This window comes from Caloenas nicobarica, chromosome 27 (assembly GCF_036013445.1).
Source record: "Caloenas nicobarica isolate bCalNic1 chromosome 27, bCalNic1.hap1, whole genome shotgun sequence".
Classification (NCBI taxonomy): Eukaryota; Metazoa; Chordata; class Aves; order Columbiformes; family Columbidae; genus Caloenas; species Caloenas nicobarica.
The window spans coordinates 4,346,049-4,371,338 of NC_088271.1; the positions used below are offsets into that span (position 1 = coordinate 4,346,049).

General features: G+C 44.7%; 1 protein-coding gene across 1 annotated transcript in view; it reads right to left on the minus strand.

Moving 5' to 3' along the window:
- The window catches only part of LOC135999287 (fibrillin-2-like), an 87,591-nt gene that overhangs the window by 42,189 nt on the left and 20,112 nt on the right, over window positions 1-25,290 (minus strand). Inside the window, exons 5-8 of the mRNA XM_065652858.1 lie at window positions 23,004-23,099; window positions 9,236-9,433; window positions 8,298-8,423; window positions 1,087-1,212 (exon numbers count right to left, since the gene is read on the minus strand). Of these exons, the coding sequence (XP_065508930.1) occupies window positions 1,087-1,212; window positions 8,298-8,423; window positions 9,236-9,433; window positions 23,004-23,099 (546 nt within the window). The remainder of the gene's footprint in view (window positions 1-1,086; window positions 1,213-8,297; window positions 8,424-9,235; window positions 9,434-23,003; window positions 23,100-25,290) is intronic.

Here is a 25,290-nt window from a genome sequence, read left to right on the forward strand (position 1 = left end):
ATGCAAGATTCACTCCAGGCTCTGTAGTCTGGAACGGGAGAGCTCGGCAGCCTGGGGGAAGCTTGTCTGGAGTGACGCCAGTTCAGGGAAGTTTTGGAAATACCCTGAGTGCGGGGTGAACAGGGACGGAGCCAGTGGAGCAGCACCCACCAGCCCCATCGAGCCCTTCACAGTCTGCGGGACGGGGAATTTACACTGAAACGTTGGCCAGAGAGGTGGTGGATTCCCCATCCCTGGAGACATCCCAGGCCAGGCTGGACGGGGCTCTGAGCAACCTGAGCTGGTGCAGATGTCCCTGCTCATGGCAGGGGGGCACTGGGGGAGCTGGGAAGGGCCCTTCAACCCAAACCCTTCTGTGATTCTCTGATCCTTCCTCAAACACACCGCTACCCCAGCCAGACACCTTCCACCCCAGTCCTCTTCCTTGTGTCCTCATGTCCCTTGCCCAACATTTCAAGCACTGAGGCACCTGCAGTCCAAGTTACAGAGATGGAGGAAGCTCTGAACTGCAACAGCATCAAAACCTGTGACTGGGACAGACGGCAGCAGCCACTGCATGTGCGAGGACAGTACACAGAAAAAAGCATTTTCCAGCTATTGCAGGAACAATCACAGAATCACAAAACGTCAAGGATTGGAAGGGACCTCGAAAGCTCATCCAGTGCAATCCCCCCACCGGAGCAGGAACACCCAGCTGAGGTTACACAGGAAGGTGTCCAGGCGGGTTGGAATGTCTGCAGAGAAGGAGACTCCACAACCTCCCTGGGCAGCCTGGGCCAGGCTCTGGCACCCTCACCGGGAAGAAGTTTCTTCTCATATTTAAGTGGAACCTCCTGTGTTCCAGTTGGTCCCCATTACCCCTTGTCCTATCACTTGTTGTCACCCAGAAGAGCCTGGCTCCATCCTCCTGACACTCACCCTTTCCATATTGATCACCATTAATGAGGTCACCCCTCAGTAACAACGTGCCCTTTGATTTGCAAATCTGGCAATTGCCAGGTAGTGACTTGCAGAATCACCAAGTCTGGGTTTCAGGGTATGATCTCTCCCTGTATCTGTGGTCCTGAGATCTATTTAGGGTCTCACCAATGCAGCGTGATCCATCGGGGCTGGTCATGAATCCACGTGGACACGTGCACACGTAGCTGCCTGCGGTGTTGGTGCACTCGCCGCCGTCACACACACCGGGGATCGCACCACACTCATCCACATCTACGAAAAAAAAACCCAACAGTGGTTATGTCTCCATGCAAACCATCTCCTCTCCTTCCTGCAGTGTGGGTCTGGCACCAGATTTGGGATCTCAGGGGACAGTAGCTGGTGTTACAGGTTGTCATGAGACACTAGAGACCGTAAGTCAGCTCCAAGCAATGAATCAAGTGTACTGTGTGTGGGCACTTGACTCTCAGGACTCGTCTGGGAGCAGGGTTATAGATTTTTTTCTATTGCCGACTGAAATCTGTTTCAGAAGCTGAGATGGAATTAAAATCCAACCTCTAATTAACCCACCCAAAGCAGTTGGTTGGTGGTCATGGTCCAGGTGCTGGTAAAAGGCAGAAGGAATATTTGCCAGATAGTTTTTACAATGGCGAAAAAACACGTCTTGGCAATCGGTAAAATAAATTATTTTTGCTAAATACCTTTATTTATTGTATTTTAAATCTATCGTGCTGTTGTGAATGGATAAGGACATTTTTATACTGCAGTTGCCTGGGGCTGGCAGGAAAGTAATGAAAAGGAACTGGTCAAACTCTGCTCCTTCGAGGGGATTTTTCCGATGTGAACAGCACAGCCTGATGGCATTAGCATGTGTGGGGGTTAGAGTTGCTGCACGGCAAAAACTAATCTGAAAAAAAAAAAAGGCAGAACAGCAAAGGCCTCTCATCTGGGAGCAGGGATGGAGGATGACTTGGGAAGAGCTCATCCTGCAGACTGCAGTGATGAAGGCAGCACGCAGCCGTGGGAAAGAGGAACCTGAACCCACCCATCAGGACCAGGAGAAATCTGTGCTGGGAGCCAGCAGACCTGGCTGTGGTGATGGAAATGAGCTGCAAGGACAGGTCGGAGACATTTCTGTAACAAACAAGTGTGGGCTGTGTCTGCCCAGTGTGAAACTGAGAAAAACTGGAGCTAGGAAGGAAACGCGTGAGTGCAATCTCACAGTGCCATGCAGTGGCTGGCGATGCTAGTGCAGCCCTGCAGATGGATGGGAGAAACATGGAAAAGAAACACACAGGATGATGTTGAGAGCACAGTGCTCTGCAGTCCCAAAAAGAGAAGGTGAAAACTGAAGCTGAGACATTATAAATGCAGGACGGAATGAAGCGGACAGACTTACACCGATGGTAAATAATCTTTGGCCTACCTACCCAGAGATATGGCTAGTTCTCCAAGGCTTGGGATGGAGAGATTCAGACTAGACATAAAGAAGGAATTTTTGACACTGAGGATGGTGAGACCCTGGCCCAGGTTGCCCAGAAAGCTCAGCGACAGACCCTGACAATGTATGTGTTGAAGTGAGATGAGCTGAGCTGCCTTTTGAAGTGAGGCTTATGGTACAGACCGAGACCCCGCCATGGGTGCTTCATGTGCTCAAAGAAATAATCTTCAGTCTCTCCTCCTCGCTCACACAACCTGTTACAAACGATTTCTGAAGAATCGAGTGAAACCTCGATTTCAACGTGCACAAAATTAAGCCCAAGTGCACAGGGCAGGTTATATGCTCATCTATCAAGATGGGAAGACACATTCCTGTTTAGCTTCTTAGGAACGCTGAAATTCAGCTTTTAGCTAGCCAAAGATTTCAGCCACCTTTTGCAAGCAGCAGAGCTATCGCCTCTGTCCTTGCAAAGCTCCTTTAGCTCTTTGATGCTCAGAGCCCCCAAAGCAGACAGACAGGACGGGAAACCTCCACAGGCAGCAATGCAAATCTCCAGAAAACACTTCCCCCACCTGGGCCCCTGCAGCCAAAAGAGATTTTATCACTACAGCCTGCCTTGTCCTTTAATTACAGGCCTGTGTTTGGTTACAATTTGCAGAGCACTGGAAGGGAAAGAGCTTTATGAAGCAAAAGCTGGTTGTGCTATTAGATAGAAGAGCTTAAAACTTCTGCGCAGCTCTCCTGAAGTTTGTTGTGTCAGAGATCTGGAGGCCAGCTGACAGGCAGGCATCTTCAATACTTAGGACGTAGCCTCAGTCATCCAAGAAAAAGCAGACGTGTTTGTGGGGGCAGCAATCGCATTCCATTCTTAAGGAAAAACAGAGTTAATTCAAACGGTTAAATCAAACTTCAACATTTTTTTTTCCCCCTTGAAAATCCTAGCTCAGACAAGAGCAGCGTTCACAACCCAAGAAGCAGAAAAAAAGCGCCAGAATTTCTCAAGACTACTCGCACATCCTGTACTTTGAGAAACTGAGCTCTGGGTTTTGTTGTTGTTTCAGTTCCTCCCCACCGCATTTGCTGCCTTTATTTTCTCTTTGTAAAGCGTCTCGTAGTTTTGATTCATTCAGAGCTGAAGCCCACGGAGAGCTTGACACAGTGGGACGGATTTGTGCACCTCTCATTAACACCCCGCTGCCAGCTCCGGGTAGGGAATTCTTCCAACTCCAACCTGGCTACTTCACAACTTTTCCAGTTCTCTGTTAAAAATTAAAGCAATATTCTGTGCTCTCTGCTCTTCAGACAATGGCAGAATTCAATGCAAACGTTGATTTTGGATCTGGTCTCCAGCTCGCTGGGTTGGAGTTGGCCTGATCATTAAGGCTGAAAACGCTGGAAGCCAAAGGCTACAGGAGCTTCAGAAAAAGAGAGTTGCAGCCTGCGAAGCCCACCCGACACGGGTGCCCACAGACATGTTGAAACCCCAACCTTTCCATCTATTAAAAAAAACACAGGACTCGATGGAGAAAATCTCTGTGTGTCACGTAGCAGAGGTCAGGCCTCATCGGCTGCCCCTTGTGCAGCACACGGGCCGCGCGGGCCTGCCCTTCCAGCAAGCACAAAGAAACCACAGAGGAGGGGAACGGAACCTTCCAAACCACACCAAATCCATGGAAATGAGCTTTTAATGGATCCAAACAATGGGCTCTTCTGTGGACGTTTTGTAAGCAAACTGAAAACACGCTAATAAAACGGCTATCGTGTTCCATTTGTGAGGAAAGTGGGCCAGACTACCCGCTCCGCTCATGGAAAATGCAGGAAAGCTCCTCCAATTCAGAAACATGAAGGAGATTCAACAGAGTAAAAAAGAACCTTGTCTTCTGTAGAAAATTTGGAATTTTGTGCAGTGGTGACAAAAGACCAGCCTGTAGGGACATAAGTAGTATCTAATATGTCACCCTGTAAATGCTAAATAGAAAGAGATGAATAAAAAGAGTTGAGGTTTGTAATTAAAGGATTTTTTCTCTCTTGGCAGAATCTGTCTCTTGGAGATGCCAAAGACTGTCAACAAGGATCTACCCCAGACAGATTTGAGCAGAGCTTGTTGCACAAAGTCTGCGCTGCCTTTCACTCCCTTGCCTGGTGTTTTCCATGTACTTTTTTTTTTTTTTTTGTATTTTGTATGTTATCATCCTGAAACAATTTTGGATGTGAGACACTTATTCCTTTTGTGGCACTGGAAAGCATCCTGGGTGAGATACTGGCATTACGTACTTCACTGATAACAGAGCTGGCTTAGCGTTTTCTTATGCAGTAGAGAAAGGGCTATTAAGAAAATAAGTTAAACTATTGGCAGAGAACCACAAAAATTATGGAATGAAAAGCTTTATCCAGCCGGTGATTCCACCCTTAAGAACACACTGTGGAATTGTTCCCTTAAGCATAATTCTTATGGTTGCTTCCAGGATAATTTTCAAATGCCACTCTGTGTAACAACCGCCGGTCCTCTAAGATTTATTGATAAAGGTCTTTGTAGCAGGAAAATGCGTCTGATTTCAGCTTTGATGTTTCCTTTCTTCATTTCGCACTACTATTGCCAGGAGTGCTTTCTTGTGTCCTCCTCAACGATTCATTTCTTCCAGCAGTGTCAAGAAGTCAGCTGGGTACAAACCCGCCCTTCTCTCGCTGCTCACATACTTCTCATCCCCCTGCAAACCCCAACGGATCCTGCGGTTTTCCAGTCCCCCCGTAAAACAAGCATATTATCTGTCAATTTAGCCCTAAGCCAGCAACATCTGCCCTCCTTGCTCGTCTTTTCATACAAACACAATATAAATGCAAAAATCCTTTGCATTTGCAAAGCTGGTTAAGTTTGCAGCCTTCCTCTTCCCTACCCTTGATCCATCCCTCCCCACCGCTGTGTTTCGTGGATCTTTCAGAAAGTGAGCAGGCAACTCTCTGTGCCAGGAATTTCTCATTTTATGTTGCACAGCTCCAAGCTCACGAACTCTTGATCCCTCAAGCTCCCCTCAGAATACAATGAACAAGGGCATAAAATAAGCCGCTATTTGAAAGTGTCACATTCATTAGAGATGAGCTGCAGAAATAACTCTGGAACGCAGCAACCCTGAACTTGGAGGATAGTTAGGTTCAAATCCAAACGTGACGTCGTGTGCACGTTTTTGTGTTTTGCGGATGGAAAAAGGATGTCGTTCTCCTTCTGGCGTTGACCAAAATCCATCCAGTGTATGCAGCTGCAGCCCCCTCCATTATCAGCACAGAAGATCTTGCATAAGAAAAGCATCTTTATTCTTTAGGGATTCAGGGACTGAAAATGGAGCCTTAATGCCAGGTGCCATTTGTGTTAAGAGATAACTATCACTATGGGAAACAAACAACATTATCTCTACTCCTGCCTATTCCCACCAATAAACAGCCCAGAGAAGATTAGTGGTACACGCTGCTGTGTTAATGAGGGAGACGTCATTAATCAGCAGACACAGTGACACGAGCTCTGACCTTTGGCTCAAATGCAATCCCATCTGCTGACTTCATTCCCCAGGAAGAATCTTCTGAGCAAAAAATACAAGCTCCTGGGAACTAGGGAAGAATTTAACATCGACATTTAATCTAGTTTTAATATTTCCTGGATGCTAGGCTTGGATAAGGCATCTGAAAACAAGAGGAAACTGTCTCCTTTTCCTACATTAAGATGGTCTCAGCGCAAGCTGAGAAATCACTCCTTTCACCAGCTATAAAGCTATCGCAAACACACTCAACAAGAGAACTCCTGCAGCTTTGAGATTTTGGGCTTGGAGCACACCTGCGTAAAGAAAATATCGTCTTCTGCTTGTGGTCGTTATTTTGATTAAAACCCTTGGCTCAGTGAGGAGGTTACGTGGACTGATTACCACAACTTTGGCAGTACAGATAATTTCAGCAAATCAGGAATTTGGTGCTCTATCAGCATCAGGTGTCCCCTTCACCTCCCGACACGCTGGTGATTCACGTCTGGGAAACAAGATGTCGAAAACAACCAGTTGAGAGCAACCCTCATGTTTATGTCATTCCCACAGAAGGACCCATAGGTCAGTAAATCACAGCAAAGGAAAGCATCCTCTTTTGGTGGTCTCCTTAGCAACTGAGGTAAGATAAGTGATGGAACAGACACTGAGGATGCTGGAGATGTCTCTTTTTATGGCCATCCAAGAAGGAGAGTGAAAGGAAACTGTTTATGGCCACATCACGCTGCTTTTGCAGGCGTTCTGGGAAGCGGGGACCCACACAGAGGCCCCTCGCATCTGGATGACAGATTCAGACAATGGATTGTTTTTAATCTTGGTATATAGGAGATTCCAGCTAAACTGATTTCATATGTGCTTTGCCTGGTCCCCAGCCAGCACGGGTGAGGCAGAGCAAGGCAAGAATAATTTTTTGTGTCCTGAGGTTAGGCCCATGGTTCTAGTGCAGTCCAGCCTTATCCCGATGGCTGGCCAAATTGCACGGGACATCACTGGGTACGGGGAACCAGTTCTTCACCCAAAATGCACATAAAAAGGCTGTTTTGGATTCTACTGGTTCCAAGTCCTTGGATGGCAGAGCACTACAAGAAACCCTTCTGTTAAAATTTTAGAAAGTGTCCTGGCATCCCGCCGAGGAAGATCCACAGGCACAGATATCTTCTCAACATAAAAGAATGTCCATCCTCCACTAGAAGAATTAACCTCTGTAGCTGGCGTCTCACTTTGGAAAAGTTTTTCTGAAGGGCCGAACACAGGTCACACGGCATGCACTGACACAGAGACTACTGGAATTATCCCAGCAAGGGAAAAGTCCAGATTGCACAGGAGTGGAGGAGCAGTGATGCTCCTTTCCCCAAGAACTGTTGGGAGAAACCCCACGGGACAACATGTGCTGTCAAAACCCCGGTGCCATGGGGTTGGTTGTTGTGATGCTGACTCCTTTAAGTGCTTTATCTGCGTAACTTTGCCACCTGGAAACAAATTCCAGGTTAAATGTCTGGATTCTAGTGCATTCATCATCTCTTGTCTTGGTTACAACAGAGCCTTGGAGCAGAATGAGAAAGAAGTGGAGTTTCTGAAGCTCAGTAAGGTGGGATGCAGTCACACCAGCGCAACGAACACGTTTTATCCCTAAAATGGCAAACACAGGCCAGCTGGGTTTCATTAGGGTATGTGGGAAAGAGCTTTAACAACCAAGGCAGGAAAAGTTTAATGCTGTTTTCCTTTTCATTTGCCAGATGTTTGGAATATACAACAAATGTTTATTCCCCTACTTCTGAGAGGTGCAGCCTGCCTGGCAAGGTGTGTGTCTGGCCCATGAGAACCGCTACAAAACGCTTGGGGAGAGCGTGTCCTCCCTAGAGAGGTCTGCACACCCCTTGGAGACACGCCAAGCGGTGATAAAGGAGATATTGAGACTGGATATTAAGGAACTGGAGACAGACTCATGAAGAGGGCTCAGACTGGTGGCACTGTGCAGTTTTAACATACTGACTGCACCTCATCCTGCCTGTGTTGCAGAAATGTGTGCCTTACAGGACAGACCAGACATTGCCTCTCACTGCCTGGGTGAGTCCTGAATTTAACTATGGAAAACAGCAGATCAACTTATCCTGAGTCCATTTTCCAAAATGTCTTGACGCTTGCAGTACTCCTTTCTACCTGGAAGCTGGGATCAAGGCTGGCATTGGAGCAACTTCCCACCTCAACTTTGCCAGCCTTGAAGATGCCCTGTGAGCAGAATAATTCTCAAGTTCTTAAATGCCCTTGTGCTCTCAGAGTATATCTGGGAATGGGAGATTCTCAAGGTTTAGATGCCGTTGTACTCTCAGAGCGTATCTGGGCATGCCGTGCTGAGCAGTCTGGAGAAGCCGCGCAGAAGTCTGCGCTCTTACCTTCACATCTGTGGCTGGTCTCGCTCTGCTTGTGTCCCGCGGGGCATTTGCACTCGTAAGAACCCACCGTGTTGATGCAGTTGCCACCTTGGCAGAGGCCAGGAATGGCTTGACATTCATCCACATCTATAGGAAGAAGAACAAAGATGTTAGAAAGTGCAACCACTACGACAAGACCATAAATGCAGGTTACAATAGACAGCAAGAGAGTTCTCCTCTTCAGCTTTCCCAATTTTATCTTATAGACACTGGCTAATGTGGGATTTGGGCTGCAATTTTGGCTTTTGGTTGTGGCATTTAAAGGCTGAAATTAGACGCAGAAAGGAATTCAGGCAACTCTACATGGAGACCCCTGAAACCCGTCGGTGGGGAGAAGCAACAGCAACTCCAGAAAGGCTGTGAATGGGATCTGCTGATGGAACTCAGTGGACCATTCTGCTATTTTTGCTTGGGTGTCCTAGACATTGCTCTAAGCATGTGACTGACACGCATTTTAATTGCTTGTGCGATATCGAAGGAGCTACAACTTCTGTTTTGAACTAACAATACCATTTACAGAGCACTAGTCACCTGATACAAGTGCTGAACATGTTCCAGTGCTGGGACAGAAGCTCCAACAACAACAGCAGCACAGAATGAGGGTATATGGAAGGCTGTAACTTAGTTTTAAACCTGGAGAAACACCAGCCTGATTCGCTACATCTTGTGGGATGGAGGAATGTCACCTGGCCACAGCATGGCCAGAATCTTTAAGAGATCATAGGTGAGCCCATAAGAGACCCATGGTGATGCTCTGGAACATACAATGATGGATTTAGCGAAGTTTACACAGAGAACTGTTCTCTGTACTGGGGCTCCTGGCAGTCCTTCATCGCCCACCCTTTCAGTGCACATTAGGATGGACAAGGGAACGTCCTTGAGATGCTCACGGCATTTACCTTGGCAGGCTCCAGTACGGATGTTGGGGATGAAACCTCGGCGGCAGGGGTGAGGTTGGGCAGGGCACATCTCGCACGGGTGACCCCAGGCCCGTCCAATGGTGGCACAACACATGGTCTTGGTACAGACGATCCCGCTGAGTTGGCCCTGGCACATCTGGTTATTGACTTGGCTAAAGCAGGGACCGGTACGGTAGTCTAAGGGAGAACAAGAACATCCACAGGTTAGATCAAGACAAAAACACAAGGTTTTCTGTCTAACACACAGAGTGTCTATTTCCCTCCTTCAAAGCCAACAAGTTCTGGGAAAAAAAAAAAAAAATCTGCAATCATGAAAAGAACAAAAAATGAACATCAAGCTGGAGGTGGTGACCTCCTTTCTGTTGTGTGCTTCATGTGGTCATCTAGAGGTTCTCCAAACCAGCTCTTCATGGTGTCCCTCAGGCTCATCCCATGAACTATACCTATTGTAGTAATATGCCTTGAGTTGCTCTCTTTAAAGACTGGCCCTAGAACAAACTCAAAATGTGAAACATCAAGGCAAGGGGCAATGGCAAGGCTGCAAGTTCACCTGTTCTGTGGAAGCGCTGGGGTCAGCAAAGCCGTCAAACTTCATTTTAGCTGGGGGCAAAGGTATATATGGAGCTGACATGATACACGCATCTCACGGACAGCCTTAGGGCCTAACAGTCCATGTCATGTATAGATATAGGATGATGGAAATACCTTCCAGCTCATCACTCCTGCTTGGCTGGCAGAGGAAGAGCCCTAGGTCTTGCCCACAAAACATTCTGGGAGAGAAATTCCAAACCTTTCTCCAGGATGTCTACTGTAAATCTCACAAAGGGATTTCCTGCAGAAATACCCGTCATTGGGATTAATTGCTTTGGTTTAACTCCTAAAGGTCTGGCAATTTTTCCTGGATTTTTAAAACCCAGATACTGCAGAAACAGCCAGCCTGTTTCTCACTCCCATCAAGGATCCTCCTAACCCTGAAAACCAAAGAGATTTTGAAGGGCTTGTTTGCACTAAGGAATGTGGTTTTGCCACTGTCTGGGCTCTTGTGACCCTTGATTTGGGATATTAGCACAGCAGGCATCCATCAGGAAACAAAATTCTTAAACAAGAGGTTTTTTTTCCTTCTGCTGGGAATAGATGAGTGCGTACAAGTGTTTGATCTGTGGCTGGAAAAAGGACCTTTAACCATGTTATTGTCAGACCAGAAAATTCCACGTCAACTGTCTAAGGCAGTTAGGTGTTGGTCAAATAGCTGTTATTTCAGATAGTCTGGCTGAGATTTGCGAAATTGCTTAGAGAATTTTGATGCTGGAGTGCCCAGTAATTAGTAATTGCCTGTGAACCCGAATACCTAGATTAGCCCACAGCTGTCTTTGCAGTGAAACATTTGAATTTGACACGCAAAGCAACAAAAATCTTGTGTGGAGGGTGGTTATACCTAAAACGTGAGCCACAGGCAGCACTGGCACCCACATCTAATAATAGCTTTATTTCCAGAAATGTCTTAATATTATTAATAGTATTAATATTATTATCAATGGCATTGATAACAATAACATAATAATATCATTTTATATTATTATTTTTTATTACTGATATATAGACACTCAACAAAGCAAAGTTCCACTTCTTGCCCTGCAAGTTCTCAGATACGAATATTCCGACCCATGATCTTTGCAATCAGCTCCCTTCTATCCAAACCCTGACACACAAATGCAAAGAATAAAAAGCAAGGAAAACCATTAAATAAGTGGATTGAGACAGAAAACTTTCCTCACCAAGTGCTGAATAAAAGCTGTGTGAGGTTCATCCATGTTATAATTGTCCCACCTGGCACCAGGGTAAGCATAAGCTACATGGAAACCACACAAGAAATCCTTTTCTATGTCTGGGAAAGAATCAATTAGTACAATAATGGTTTATTTCCAGCTTAATGCTCCTTCTGATTTGTATTTCTTGAGCAGTTGGGAGCACAGTCATATTCAAAAATTAATGCTGATAAAAGTGTCAAAAGTGATTTGGTCTGTGGATATCACTGAGAGGTAAAGATCAAGAGGGATTTGAGAGAAAAAAAAAATTAAAAGCGCAATTATATTGAATTTACATTGGTATAAAGGTGACATGATCTCATAAAAATGCCTTTGTTCGGAAACCAGAACAGAAATATGTGCTATGTTTGCAATGGTGAGTTACCAACTAATCACCTTTTGGGTTTTGACCCAAATTTTAACAAGATACCAAAGCACATGGTCCTCATTAATGTCTCCTGCCATGCCAAGTGTAAAGCTTTAGTTTGTTCTAGTTCATGTCTAAAAAAGAAACCAACAAATTTGAGTTGTTTGCTCACTTTTTTTGATGTTTTTTTGTTTGTTTTTTTAAACTGAGAGGTTCTTGCTCAAATTTTCAACCTTGAGGAAACAACCGAGGAGAGCTCTTCGTCACCACAGAAACAATTTAAATCTTCTCAACAATCAAGCCCAAAGAGCTACAAAATAAATTGTTTTGTGATTGTATGTTGGTGGAGAAATCAACTCCACGATGACAAAAACACTAACAGACTGTACTAGAGTCTTAGGAGAGGAATAAAGAGCAAACGAGAACATCACCACTAAACTCACGGTTTGCTTCCATCCTTCCAAAACTCCAAAACTCCAAAAGCAGAATTGGGAATGGAGCAGAAAAGGGCAACAAGGCTGATATTAATAAAAAGTGATAATAAAAGGTATGGGAAAAAGAAACAGCTGGAGGAAGACCTGATAGCAGGGTGCAAAATTCGGAGTGGCTTAAGAAGGAACAGACTTGCAGAGCCAGAACCAGGAGGTGTCACAGGCAGATAAGAAGTGATGCTGGCTCAAGATAAATTGAGGAAAGTGGTTTGGTTTGGGTTTTTTTTTAGGCAACATATAAGTTAAGGGGAATTCTTCTAACAGAGGATGTTGTGAATTGTCAAAAATCAAGCCACAGTGTCTTGGAGCCCAGGACTTTCTTATAGAGGAGGATCATATAGGATTGTCCTGTTCCTATACTGTTCCCTAGACACTTATGGATGCTGCCAAAGGCAGGCAAGAGCTGTGAATCCACTCTTCCCACTTTGTGAGCCATCCGGACAGTTATTCTAAATGTTCGAGTTGGTTTTGGTTCAGCATTGTGCTGCAGCATCGTTTCAGCTGGAGCCTTTGCGTTCCATAACTGTGGTTTGGTGGCCTGCAGGTCGGTCGGGACGCAGCAGCTTACAGTGAAATATCATCCATTTTATGAGTTATTCTGAAGCTTTGTTACCTCCAGGACAATGCAGAAACACCTAATAAAGAGGGTTTGGTTCCCCCTTTCCTAGTCAAAAGGAGCGTGGAGAAGAACGCATGTCTGATGACACTGTGGTGTGTATGTACGAAGGGCTCTGGTTGACTTAGAAGGTCATAAATATAATATAAATGTATAACCCAAAATTGAGGCACGGCAGCGCTGGACAGAGAGGAAAGGGGTAAACTTGTACCTCCCACATCATCCCACTGAGGCATGGCTGGATACACTGCAGCGAGAATTCCTTGAGATTGATAATGAAAGTGCGATTATAAGGAGAACACCCTCTTTTAAACAAATAATTGACAAAAATAGATTTTCGTATGTAGATTACTTCTTTGGAGGGAATGAAGCCAAGGAAATTGCAGTCTGGAGTCCAGAAAGTCTGGCTGCATTCCAGCTCCCATCTGTTGCTAATTTTAATGGTCAAATTATTAAATTTTTAATGAGGCACCAAGCAAAATTTATTAAGGAAATATGCACACTTAGGAGATGTCTAAAGCCCTTTTACAGTCTATGTATGGGATCCCATCTTCCAGGAACCCTATCACAGGTAGTTGTCCTTCAGAAGTTTGGTCTTTGCTGGTACTTTTCTTGGAAAAACGGAGAAAAAGTGTCTTCCTCACCAAAAGCTGAGATTTTATCCTGTTCCCTCTTCCGAGCTTACTCAGACTTACAATAACAGTGTCCAGTGGTAGGATCTGGATCAGTTCCACCTTTCCATCTGCAGGTAAAGTTCTCGTTAAAAGAGACTGCAAGAAATACTGGATCAGGCTTTATTTTGGGAATCCATCAGAATCTTTCCACCTCTACAGAAGAGATTTTCTAACACAGCAGGGCCATATGTATCTATTCCTTTACCAATCACTTCGAGCTGCAAAAAATGGCAGCTCACTGCCTGGCATAACCTCTCCAAAAACAGTTTTGCAAACAGAAAAAACTCCGCATAGGACAGACATGAGCTTCTCTCGCAGCATCTATCGCCAACCTCATCCAGGCACTGATCTCCTCTCCTTTCTTTCTTTCTCTTTCTTTCTCTCTCTCTTTCTCTCTCTCTGTTTCTCTCCTTCTCTCTCTTTCTCTCTCTCTTTCTTTCTTTCTCTCTCTCTTTCTCTCTCTTCCTTTCTTCCTTTTCCTTCCTTTCTTTTCCTTCTTTCCTTCCTTTCTTTTCCTTCCTTCCTTCCTTCCTTCCTTCCTCTCTTTCTTTGTCTCTTCCTCTCTTTCTTTCTCTCTCTCTTTCTCTCTCTCTTTCCCTCTTTCTCTCTCTCTTTCTTTCTCTCTCTCTTTCTCTCTTTTTCCCTTCCTTCCTTCCTTTCTTTCTTTCTTTCTTCCTTTCTTTCTTTCTTTCCTTCTTTCCTTCTTTCCTTCTTTCTTTCCTTCTTTCCTTCTTTCTTCCTTCCTTCCTTCCTTCCTTCCTTTCTTCCTTTCTTTCCTTCTTTCTTTCTTTCTTTCTTTCTTTCTTTCTTTCTTTCTTTCTTTCTTTCTTTCTTTCTTTCTTTCTTTCTTTCTTTCTTTCTTTCTTTCTTTCTTTCTCTTTCTTTCTCTCTTTCTCTCTTTCTTTCCCTATTAATCTGAAAGTACACTGTGCCTGGCACACCCAATCTGCAGATTTCTTATCACCACAGCGTTAAATTTGGTTACTATTTGTTCCCACTTGTCTTGAGCAGCCAGAGAGGAGGGCAAGCGCTCAAATTGCAAAAGTCACCGAGGAACCAGCTTAGAAGCGTCGAGGTGTTCGCATTAATCACCAGAAATCTGACTCCTTGCTGTGTTCTTTGTTTTCCAGCCCTCGCCACCCCCTCCCCACCGAGGCTTTGAAGCACCACCCTGGACTAGGGACTTGAGCAGATGCTGCAGCGTCAGGTTGAGGCTCCAGCGAGTCTTATCTACCCAACCCTGCGGCCAACACAGGCCCCAGATGTGCTCAGAAGAGGAAGCGTCACAGCAATAGACCTCATTCCCAGTTTCCATGTTTGGCCGGTTGTCACAGAGATAGTTAGGAATCCCCATGGCTAACGAGCGGTCATTCCTGACACGTCCAAGCCGCAAAGCCTTGGGGAGTTACTGGGTGGGATCTCTGCCATTACACATGCTCTCACGCTGAGCCTTGCTATTGCACTTGCAAACAGCTTCCTGAAAACATCCCTGTAGGCATTTTTAACTTTCCTAATTAGTGTGTCTGGGATGGAAGTGGAGGAACGATTCACGGTTGCTGTGGACATCTGCCTTCACCAATGGGCTGTGTGGCGTCCTGCTTGAAGGGGAGGGACAATAAAGTGCATTAAGTGGGTTCAAGTACTTCTGGGTCAGCCGAGCCAGCACAAAAACCATATTTTTGTGTGATTTTCCCCAATTCCAGCACTTGGGGTGCTGAGCTGACCAGGGATGCTGCCTTGGCTTCACCTACCCTACTTAACCCAAGCTCACCTTGCCAGAACCTGTCTCAGCTCCTACAAGAGGTAATAAAGAATGATGCACGACTCTTTGCCAACCACGGCTCTAATTTATGCCAGAAATGCAGCTTGGTCTTGTTAAAAAAGAATAATCAGTTGCAGACTATTTAAAATTACCACTCTGAGGCTATCAAACATTTATGCACAGCAGTTGGAAGGCAACAGCTCTGCTGCTCAGTTTCTCCAATGCTAAATGAAAACAACAGAAACCTTTTGTAGGGAAAGTGTCTCTGGGATATACAGCATAACTCATTGCTATTATTTTGCCTGGAAATGGTAATTTCAGCAACTCAGACTGATTTCTTTGAAAGACATCTCAAACCAACCACTTCCATAAACAAGGACGTTTTTCGAATGTTTTGTAACACCTGAATTGCAACAGTATCTGAACCTGAAATATTTACAACTTCATTTCCAATTTAAATTATTGCTCTGCCGCAGGAAAAAAAATACATTTAAAATTAAGATTTTACTCCCTTTTAACTGGTTCTCACTGTCCCTTTGGGAAAACCACTAGTTTTTGACAAAGCGCTTTCCAAGAGAAGCACTTTGTTTGAAAATTTTCACAAGAAAAAGGATAGCCTTCCCCGCTTGTCTAACATCCATCTACCCGTCGGAATGTCACCAAGCAAATTAATGCTTGCAGTGGGAATTCGGATCCCTGAGTAAAGACGCAAAAAAGCAGGAACAATTCCACTACTTCCCTTGCTATTTAAAACCACAATCCTAGAAACACGAATACATCTTTCAGCCCGTCCCTTCTCCGGTACCATTTGGCTGGAATCCGCCGTGAGCCAGGCCATGGGCTGGGTGAATTCCTTCTTCACCAAATAAATAAGAGCAGCAAGGAAGAAGAGATTTTTTTTCTTTGCTAAAAATCAGAATTCCTTCTCATAATAAACAATGCTTTCACTGAAGGCTTTTTCTTAAAACAGTGAGGACAAACGTTGCTCGTAAGTCACCCCTGGGGAGCCGCGGACCTCGCTGGGATGAGGTCACCATGACACAGGCCCCAGGCCTTGGCCGCCTTCCACGTCGCTTTCCAAAAGCTCCAGCAACCCCGTCTAGGAAAGCGAGGAGAGTGGATATCAAGCCCGATATCTATTTTTCTCTTTCCAATGAATGATTTCCATCAGCAGGAGGTTCGCCCCCTGCCCAGGCCACGGGAGCACGGCCTTGCAATTCTGTCTGTCTGGGACCTTCTGGGGTTTTTGGAGGGAAACAGGCAGCGAGAGCCGATGCAACAGGGCAAGGCGCTAACCTGGCAGATCCCTCTGCAAACGTCTACCCAAAAAGATTCCCAAATTCTGTCTGCCTGTGATGGGAGTGTTCCCTAGAGAGCCCATGGCTGGCTGTGCCCTCTGGGACCTGCCGGGAGAGCCAATAACTTGCAAATTAAATGCTTAATAGAGCAATTCATGCCCTGCTCAAAGGCCACGAGCATAAGGGAAAGTAGAGCGTGTTTCAAAAAGATGGACCAAATTTCAGAGATGATTTCAAACTGAGTCCGTCTTTTTGAAACACCACAGGAACAGCACCCAAAAGCCACCGGGCAAACAACCAACGGAGAGGATCCAACCAAAAAACTCCTGTGATTATTTCTGTTGCGCCGAATGTGAACGCAGAGGTTTTACGACACTGATCGCAGGTCTCGGCACACAATGAAGCTCTAACTCTCTGTGGAGCCTCTCGGGCTGTGTCGGTACGTGACGGCTTTGGTGGGAGGGGGGACGGTGGACGCGGAGAGAACAGCGTGAGGGTCTCCGTCAAGGGCTCCTTTCTCATGGAATACTTTCTCCACCTAGTCATTTCCTTACCTCATACAAACACAGCCACATTCCTGATGTTTAACTGTTTGGACTTTTGCAGAAAAGAAAAAGCTGGCTGGAGCAGTTTATAAGGCCAGACATTCCAAGTGCTGAAAAAACATATTCAAAGGAAACAGTAAAGGGAGAACTTTTTAAAGTTTTCCTGTCCTGTTTTTACAGTTTCCTGTCAAAGTCTTAGCCTGATGAAACCTGAGATAGAGGTCCATGCACATTTCTCCTCCGAGGGCTCTCCACTCCAGCAGTATCTGAAGCACAAAGCGCACACACGGCTGGCGTTCATGCATTGACCTCCAAACGTACAGCACTGAGCCTGTGACCGTGATGTGACATTCCATCATGCTGCTCACAGCCCTTGCAGAGAGAATCTCCAGATTCGGGTGAAATGTGAGACCATGCATTGATCTTCACGCCACTTTTCTCCCACAAGGATCAGCAAGATCAACAACATCAGGATGTCTTTGCTCATGGACACCCCTCTCCACAGTGAGGATGAGGGACAGAAAGCCACACGTCATTGCATCCAAGAGAGATGAAGGTCAGAAGATAAGACAGTCGCCTCCTGCCCAACCCAGGGCGGGCAATGAGGTGACAGCTGCAGCGACAAGAAGGTCCCAACCTGTGATGGTCTGGCCTCCTCAGCTCACTCGGCTACAGCTGACTCAAGTTCTCCTGTCTTTCTTGGTGGCAACACACATGGTTTGTCTAAGGACAAGGTCAACTCGTGCATCTCTTTGCAAAGACCCACTTTGCAATTACTTGTACCTTTACCAAATTTTACCTACCAAGGCTGCGATGAGTTTGTACCCAGGCTAAGCAGCTTTGGAAAATTCCAGTCAAAACAACTCCTGTCAGGTTAAGATAAATCTTGGGAATGCTACTTCCATGAAGGTGTCCGGAGGAAATTAATTCCGATTCCAGAGGCTGGTTCCCATTGTGCACAGTGAACCTCTGAGCTACATGCTGAACATCAGGCAGAAAACGAAGATATTAAGTAGCTGTGTTTTGGGAGTCCTGACCACCCGCTGGCAGGGGGAAAAGTAGTCTGTGATTATCTCATTACAGAATGTACCATAAAGCCCACGGGCATGCAGGAAAATTATACATGCAGGATGCATCTACATCCCATCAGTGCTCCCAGCAGACTGTGACTGGCTTTCTGCAGAGGGAAATGTGGTTTCGCAGAACTATAATTATTTTATCAAGGAAGCCTGTCTGCAGGAGGAAAATGGCAACCTACAGTTGAGTACGGAGTTGAACTCCGCCCATGGTGACATTTCTGCCGACCTTTCTGCATAAACACAGACAAGTTGTAGCAGTAGATGTCAGAGCTCTTCGGACTACAGTTGATTATCAAAATGCTTTTCCTACCAAACCTAGAGAAATGGGAGCTTATGCCTCACCTCCAGCGGTGGGTTGAGAAGGAACTCCATCACGTACCTCAGCTACAAGTTCTGCTTTATGTCTTAACATCTGGATCAGCAGAGCACTAGGAAAAATCAGCTGAATGCCTGCTTTCTAACGAGGATGAGAAATCTCTTTGTAAACACAGTCTTTTGTTAAAAATCTCATCTGGGAGGGAAGAATCTTAACCCCTGCCAATAGCATTCCTCAGTTTCACAGTGTGCACGGACCTCAGGCACAGCCAGAGGTTATACGGAGGAGATATTTCTGCCAACCTGACATTTATTCCCAGAACAAAAATTCTACGGGGCAGCTCAAATTAATGAATTTGATGTCTCTTCCTCTGAAACGCAAAAGCTCAGGTTAAAGACCCGAGTTATCTCAGATATCATTGAATTTCCATTAACTGTTTGTGGCCCCTTTCTCACTAACATGATGTATGTTCTTGTGTGCCTTGGCTCTGGGTGAGTTTCCAGCTGTAGGTATGAAATCATTAGTTATGAAATCAAATACATATATCCCCACTGATGACTTCACTAGGAGCAGCATTTTGAAGGTTCAGGGCTATGACCTGGGTTAGACAGGAGTGAACAGACCACGTTGCCATTGGCTGTGTCCTACGGCTTTTTCACACACGCACAGGGATCAGGCACATCCCATGTGGCTGCTTCGTTTCTCCTAAGCCTCCAAATTAGACTGAAAATTTGGGAAAAGAATAAAATCATTATGAAGAGGAAACAGAAAAGCTGAGACAAAGCCACTCATAATAACTCTTCTCAGGATTGGGGGTGGAAAGGCCTTAAAAGCAAGAGTAATATTCCCACCATCTGGGAATCAGAGTGGATTAAAGTGCAGTTTATGCTGAGACATGCACTAGCATCCATCTGTATGGTACGAGATGGTGATTTTGATCATGTATTCTGTTTATATATGGCTGGCGTGTCTGTCACGAGAAAAGCTACAGCTGGAGGGAACGCCAGAGATCATTTTGGATTTCTCTTTCCCTTCGGCAAGACTGAGTACCAGAGTTAGACCGAACCAATATTTGTATAATTTGCTCCTAAACACCTACAGATATGAAAATCCACATCCTCCTTACACAATTCTTCTAGTGCTTCAATACATCAGGACAATGGCTGAGTGGCAGTTAGATTGATAGAAAGTAAATGAAACTAGGAGGATGAGACAAACTGTTGTCCCATACAGTAAGGATCTTTGAGAAATCGATATAGCCTATAAAAATATGCCAATCTGGGGACTTGTATTAGTCTGACTCACTGCTAACAGAGATTTCTTCCAGGACCGGAATCGTATGAGTTATAAGGACCCCTGGAATCACAAGATACCAAAATCCTTTTGAAACATTGGCACAGACATGTTATGGAGACTCAGAAATCCTCCTGAGTGCACATCAAAGGAGATCTTCATGTTATCTACATGCTAAAATATAAAAATCTGGATCTTGGTATAAGCAGAATAATGGAGATACGGGAAGAAAACAGATGTAGATTAGCAACAGCTTTAAAGTAAAAGGTACTGACCAGCAATTACGATGCTATCTGTCCTTTTTCTCATGTACTATGTCTTGTTTACACCTGGCACCTGCTCTTGCCCACTCTGGTTTGTTGGTTGAACTTTTGGAAACCTGGCACCATCAAGAGGAGAGACCAAGCAGACAGAGCAAGGGCCTTCTGACCCAGCCAAGTCATAGGAACCACAGAAAATCTCCACAAAGATCGAGAAAGTTACTCTAAAAATCTTTTTTTTCCAAAGTCAAAGCAGCCTTTCTTTCATGAGAGATAGCAACTGGCATCCGTGAAGACTTCAACATTTTGGATGGAAAAAAAGCTATTTAAACCTCATCCTTGGAACACAGGAGGAGCTTCCACACCTTCACCTGAGTCAAATGTTGTAACCTTTTACAACAAATTTTTTCCTACTTGAAGGAGGGCGAACTAAGAGACATGACATCAAAATGTTTCATTTTGCTGTAAAACTATTAAAAAAAAATTGGCCTCTCTCCCCACAGATTCATTTTTTCTGTACTGCAGCTTTTCCTCCGACACTGATGTAATGCGAGTTCATGTTACCAAAGGCTACTGGGGTTATACAATATATTCACTGCTTCTTCATCCCTGAAGATGTCAAGTAGAGGGAGGAAATGATGCTAAGATTCGCTGAGTACCAAGCTATTAAGGTATTTACCTCTGAAGTGGAGTATTTCCTGAATGAAGTGTGAAGGCAGTTAGATTGCTCCATCACAAAGCAGTCTCTTACTGGAGCCCTATACTGCTGAACACGCAGCTTGTTGAGGCTACGGCAGCAGAAGCTGTTGCTTTAGCGTTCAGGAATTTAGTTTATTATAGTTTAAAAGTAAAATTATCTGCTTTTCTGGTTGCAGCAAAACAAAGTCAAATTAAAACCCTAAATAAATCTGTTCTTTGAAACACGTCAGTACCTTTGCGTGGTGCTTTTGCTCAACCGGTACCCAGCCGTGCTGAGAGCATCACCACGGAGCCTTGGGCTGAAACCTCCACCTCCTACAGGTGAAGCCAGTGGGTTTTTCAGGCTCTGCTTTGAGTGAATCTTTCTTAAAAAAAATATATATATATATATATGTTCAGGAACGAGACTCAGAACTACACCAAGAGCTACAGATGATCCGTGTTGCTTCCAAGGCTGCTACTCAAGTCTCCTGTTACTGGAGACTTCCAAGGATGCTTGTAAACATGTCAAATACCATGGCTGCTTTAAATGGAGAAATGGAACAGAAATTCAGCAGCAGTCATGTCTCCAGTAAGTCTGGTGTTTAGAGACTTCCTCTTAACAGGCCTAGTGATGGAGCAGGAATTCATTTTCTCCTTGGAAGGGTTAAGTTCTTTGCTGTCACGCTAATTATTCTCGGTAGGTCAGTCACAACCACCTCACCTGGCTGCAAACTCACAGACTGCCCAGTCAGGAGCCTCTTTGAAAAGTGTAACTTTTAACATCTCTCAGCAAAGCAAAGCGCTCTGTTTGTCTTGGCAGGGAAGACCTGTGTATACACAGCTGGAGAGCTTGTTTTGTCTCTTAGTACAAGTCTGGACTGAACCAAATCTCTAAAGGCTTTGTAAAAATGCTCTCTTTATTTAAAGAATTTTATACATTACAAGATGTCTCCAAAGTCTGCCCCTGCTCAGACCTCTGGCTCTCCCACCCCCTCCTCTACAGAGTCAGGACAGTTGGATTTTTCAGTCCCTTCTGTATCCAGAAGTTTCTTTAAAAATTTTCCAGCTTTCTTTTCAAACACAGCCAATGCCTGTATCGATTTATGAATCTCAATCCTTCACATACCCATGAGCTAGAAAAAAAGAACAAAAGCAGCTCTACAGACACAGTTCTGGAGTTTGGGTTTAGGGGAAGGAATCTTGCAAGGTAGAGATTTCCAAAGAGAAAGGCTGTTATCATCACATCTTTCCAAAACTACAGCAATTAATACCTGCGTGTGCACATGTGTGTGCCCACGTATGTTCATGTGTTAGAAAAAGACAGGGAGAAGGATGGAAGAATATATAACCACAACGCTCCACCGATATCTGTGTTTGCAGGAGAGCACAAAGAAGGAGACTGCAACAACAAAAGGTTATTTCAGTAAATGCGTGTGGAGGCTTTTAAAGAGCTTTCCCTTCTCTGCATCCAATAAATGCAAAGCTCAAACCACAGCAGAGGCCTTTTACGGGGCACCTGCACCATTAAGTTCAGTAGATACTTTTGCAACCCAGGGAACGTTGCACGAGTCTGTGGAGTTGTGCGTATTTCTGCTGGCCGCTGTTCAACAGGGCTGACTGATGCCTGGGCTACCGGAAACCAACTGTTTTTTCTATCTCACCCTCTAAATCATGTTGCCAAGAATCCCAAACTTGTGGAAAAAAACCAAAAAAATTAAAGGCAAGAACAGTCCAATTCTTGGACATGGAGTTAAACAGAATTAGTCCGATCTCGGGAAAGCGAGAGGCTAGAAAAGCAGAATATTTCCAGGGTGCTTTGATCTTAATCCTGAGAGTTTGCATGTTGGCTTCGCGTTTCGGTTTCATTTCTGCTCTGTGCCACTCTGACTCTTGCCAAAACTCATATCGGAGCAGCGTTGTGAGATGTCTATTTAAGCCAACAGGAAAGGGAGAGATTTCGTGTCTCAGCCAAAACCTCAGTGCCCAAATGTAAACCTGATCTACCCACTCAGCACACACTGGCTGGACGAAATACAGCGAAGACACATGTCCCTAAGAGCCGTATTCTGAGCTGGTGAAAACTGTGGTTCTTACTGGAGCTGTTCCGATTCATACAGGATGAGCAGCTGCCATCGAACTGCGTGAGGTTTACAATAAACCAGAGCTGGCTTATGTTTCCCTTCAAAACACTTTTACTAAAATAAGGTTCTTTCATGGAAAACCTTAAGTTCTGGTCATAATTTTCAAGTATATATAGTACTAAACCATACAAATTGTTTTGCAAAGGTCAGAATATTGACTTTTGGGGTTTCAGGTCCACATTCATTTTCAAATTATTGGCTGTTAGCATTGGTGACATCATTAGTTTCACTTTTTGATGGAACATGGTATTGATCTCCTTCACCCAAATGTAACTGTCTCCCGAAGCACACAGGACAGGTCAAATTCAGGCAATAAATTGAGTTGCTGCAGGAATTTGATTTTTAATACACAGCCTTAAATACACAGCTCCTGCTCCTATGCTCTGTCAGTGATAGTATCATGAAAACGTGTTCCTTACCTCGCTCGCACTGCGGACCGGTGAATCCATAGACACAAGCACAACGGTTTGGCCCAATGCATCGACCTCCGTTCTGACAGCCGTTCTCACAGACAGCTGGGTTGGAATAGAAAGAGAAATCAGTGATTTCTGCTCGTAGTGAAACCACAAGGTGAGATGTGTGATGCTGGCGGGACTTGGAATATCATCTACCTTGTGTTGCTCACCCATCAGGAGTCTCCTCCACACAGCGAACATACAGAGAAAAGTCGGAATTTTTTTTTCCTGGAAAATTACTTCCTGTTTATGAATGAACCCATTTATAAAAAGGCCATAAACTCTTATTTCACTTGAGAGGATTTCCTGCGCTCTGGAATCTCAGTTCATTCGGGTCAGCTTTGGGATTTAAATGTCAAGGTCAAGATGAACTAATACAAATGAGAAACTGCATAAAGGCAAATGTTTAACGAATGACAACAGTGAAATGTGAGGAGAGGAGACTACTCAGCCATATAATCCCACGTACCCAAAGCAAAGAAGAGCAGTTTGGTCAACACACCAGTATTCATTGATTTAAAATTCAACCTGTTAGAGCCCTAGCTGAAAACTTGCAGTCAACAGTCTAGGACTGAAGTCAAAGGAGTAGGTTGCTGATTAGGTTCTGTGCTGAGGCTGAGCTAATTGAACGGGATGCAGGAAAACTTCTGCATGGGACATGAGTGATTGTGGGTTGTCACAGATGCCATTGAGCTATTTAAATGGGGATTGGACTGGATGATCTTTTGAGGTCCCTTCCAATCACATTCTGTGATTCTGTGATTCTGTGATTCTGTAAATCTCAGCAGTTGTAATGACTAATGAGAGGAGTCCTGTTATGACACTACTAAAGTTCCTATGCAGAGCTTCACTCTCTGAGCTCCTCAGTTGCCAACACTGATGCACTGAATCACAGAATCATTTGGGTTGGAAAAGAACCTCAAGATCATTGAGTCCAACCATAACCCACCCCTGGCACTGCCCCATGTCCCTGAGAACCTCATGTCCGTCTGTCCAACCCCTCCAGGGATGGTGACTCCACCACTGCCCTGGGCAGCCTGTTCCAATGCCCCACAGCCCTTTGGGGAAGAAATTGTTCCCCAGATCCAACCTCAGCCTCCCCTGGCGCAACTTGAGGCCGTTTCCTCTGGTCCTGGCGCTTGTTCCTGGGGAGCAGAGCCCGACCCCCCCGGCTCCAAGCTCCTTTCAGGCAGGTCAGAGATCAGAAGGTCTCCCCTCAGCTCCTGTTCTCCAGGCTGAACCCCCAGCTCCCTCAGCCTGACCCATCAGACTTAATAAGGACAAGAAGAATATAATCTTGTTAAAGGTGAGGTCCACAGCAATCTTGTCCGACACCTCAGCCCTCACCAGCTCCGAGCTGCAGCACAGGCAGGTGCTGCTGCATTTCTCAGTCTTCAAAGGCTACATCCATCTAAAAGCCGCGATCGGCTCCGCTGGGATGCTGCCAGTGGGACTCTCCATTGTTCCCCACCCTGTCAGTGCTGTCCTGCCAATATCTGAACCATTCTGAAAACTCTACTGAGGATATTATAGGTGGAGCTGGTAGCAGCACATAATTAAGGTTGCCTAGCACATTCCATTATAAGCCCTGGTTTGCTTTTACTTATAATTTTCCCAAGCTTTAGCTGTTCAGAATGAAATTTTCCATATGGTGCGTCTGCCTTTAGTTGAACTTTTTGGAAAGTTTCAGCAAAAATGAATCAGTCAGAGCTGAGGATAAGTTTAGGGGAAATATGGTGTTTTGCCCATCTTTAAAAAAATTCTCGTAGACTTCATGGAGAACTTTAGTGATTCTGACACTGATACAGGGATTTGAAACGTGCCTGGAAAGTTCCATTTGATCAGAGATTTTTTCAAAACTATTGCTTACTAGACACTTATTAAAGATGACGCCTAAGCTGTCTGGTTAATTCTGCAATGTGCATGAGCAATGATTTTAAATTGCCAAATACCTTTCATGGGAAACTAGGAGAGAGAAATTAAATTTCTCCCTATGAAATTTATAGGTGCTTTGACAAAACAGAAAACCAAGTCATAAAACATTGTAAAATTACTTTCAATGACTATATTGAGGTTTCCCTATAGAAAGTCAGCATTGTCAAATAAACATCTAAAAAATGAGCTCCCCCAAATAACTTGGTATAATTTGTAAGAAAAAAAAATAGGGGATTGGGAAGGGGTTGGTTTTTTATTTAGGTTTTTTTTTTAATTTAGGGGTTTTTTTATTTAGTTTTTCTTCTTCTAATCGAAA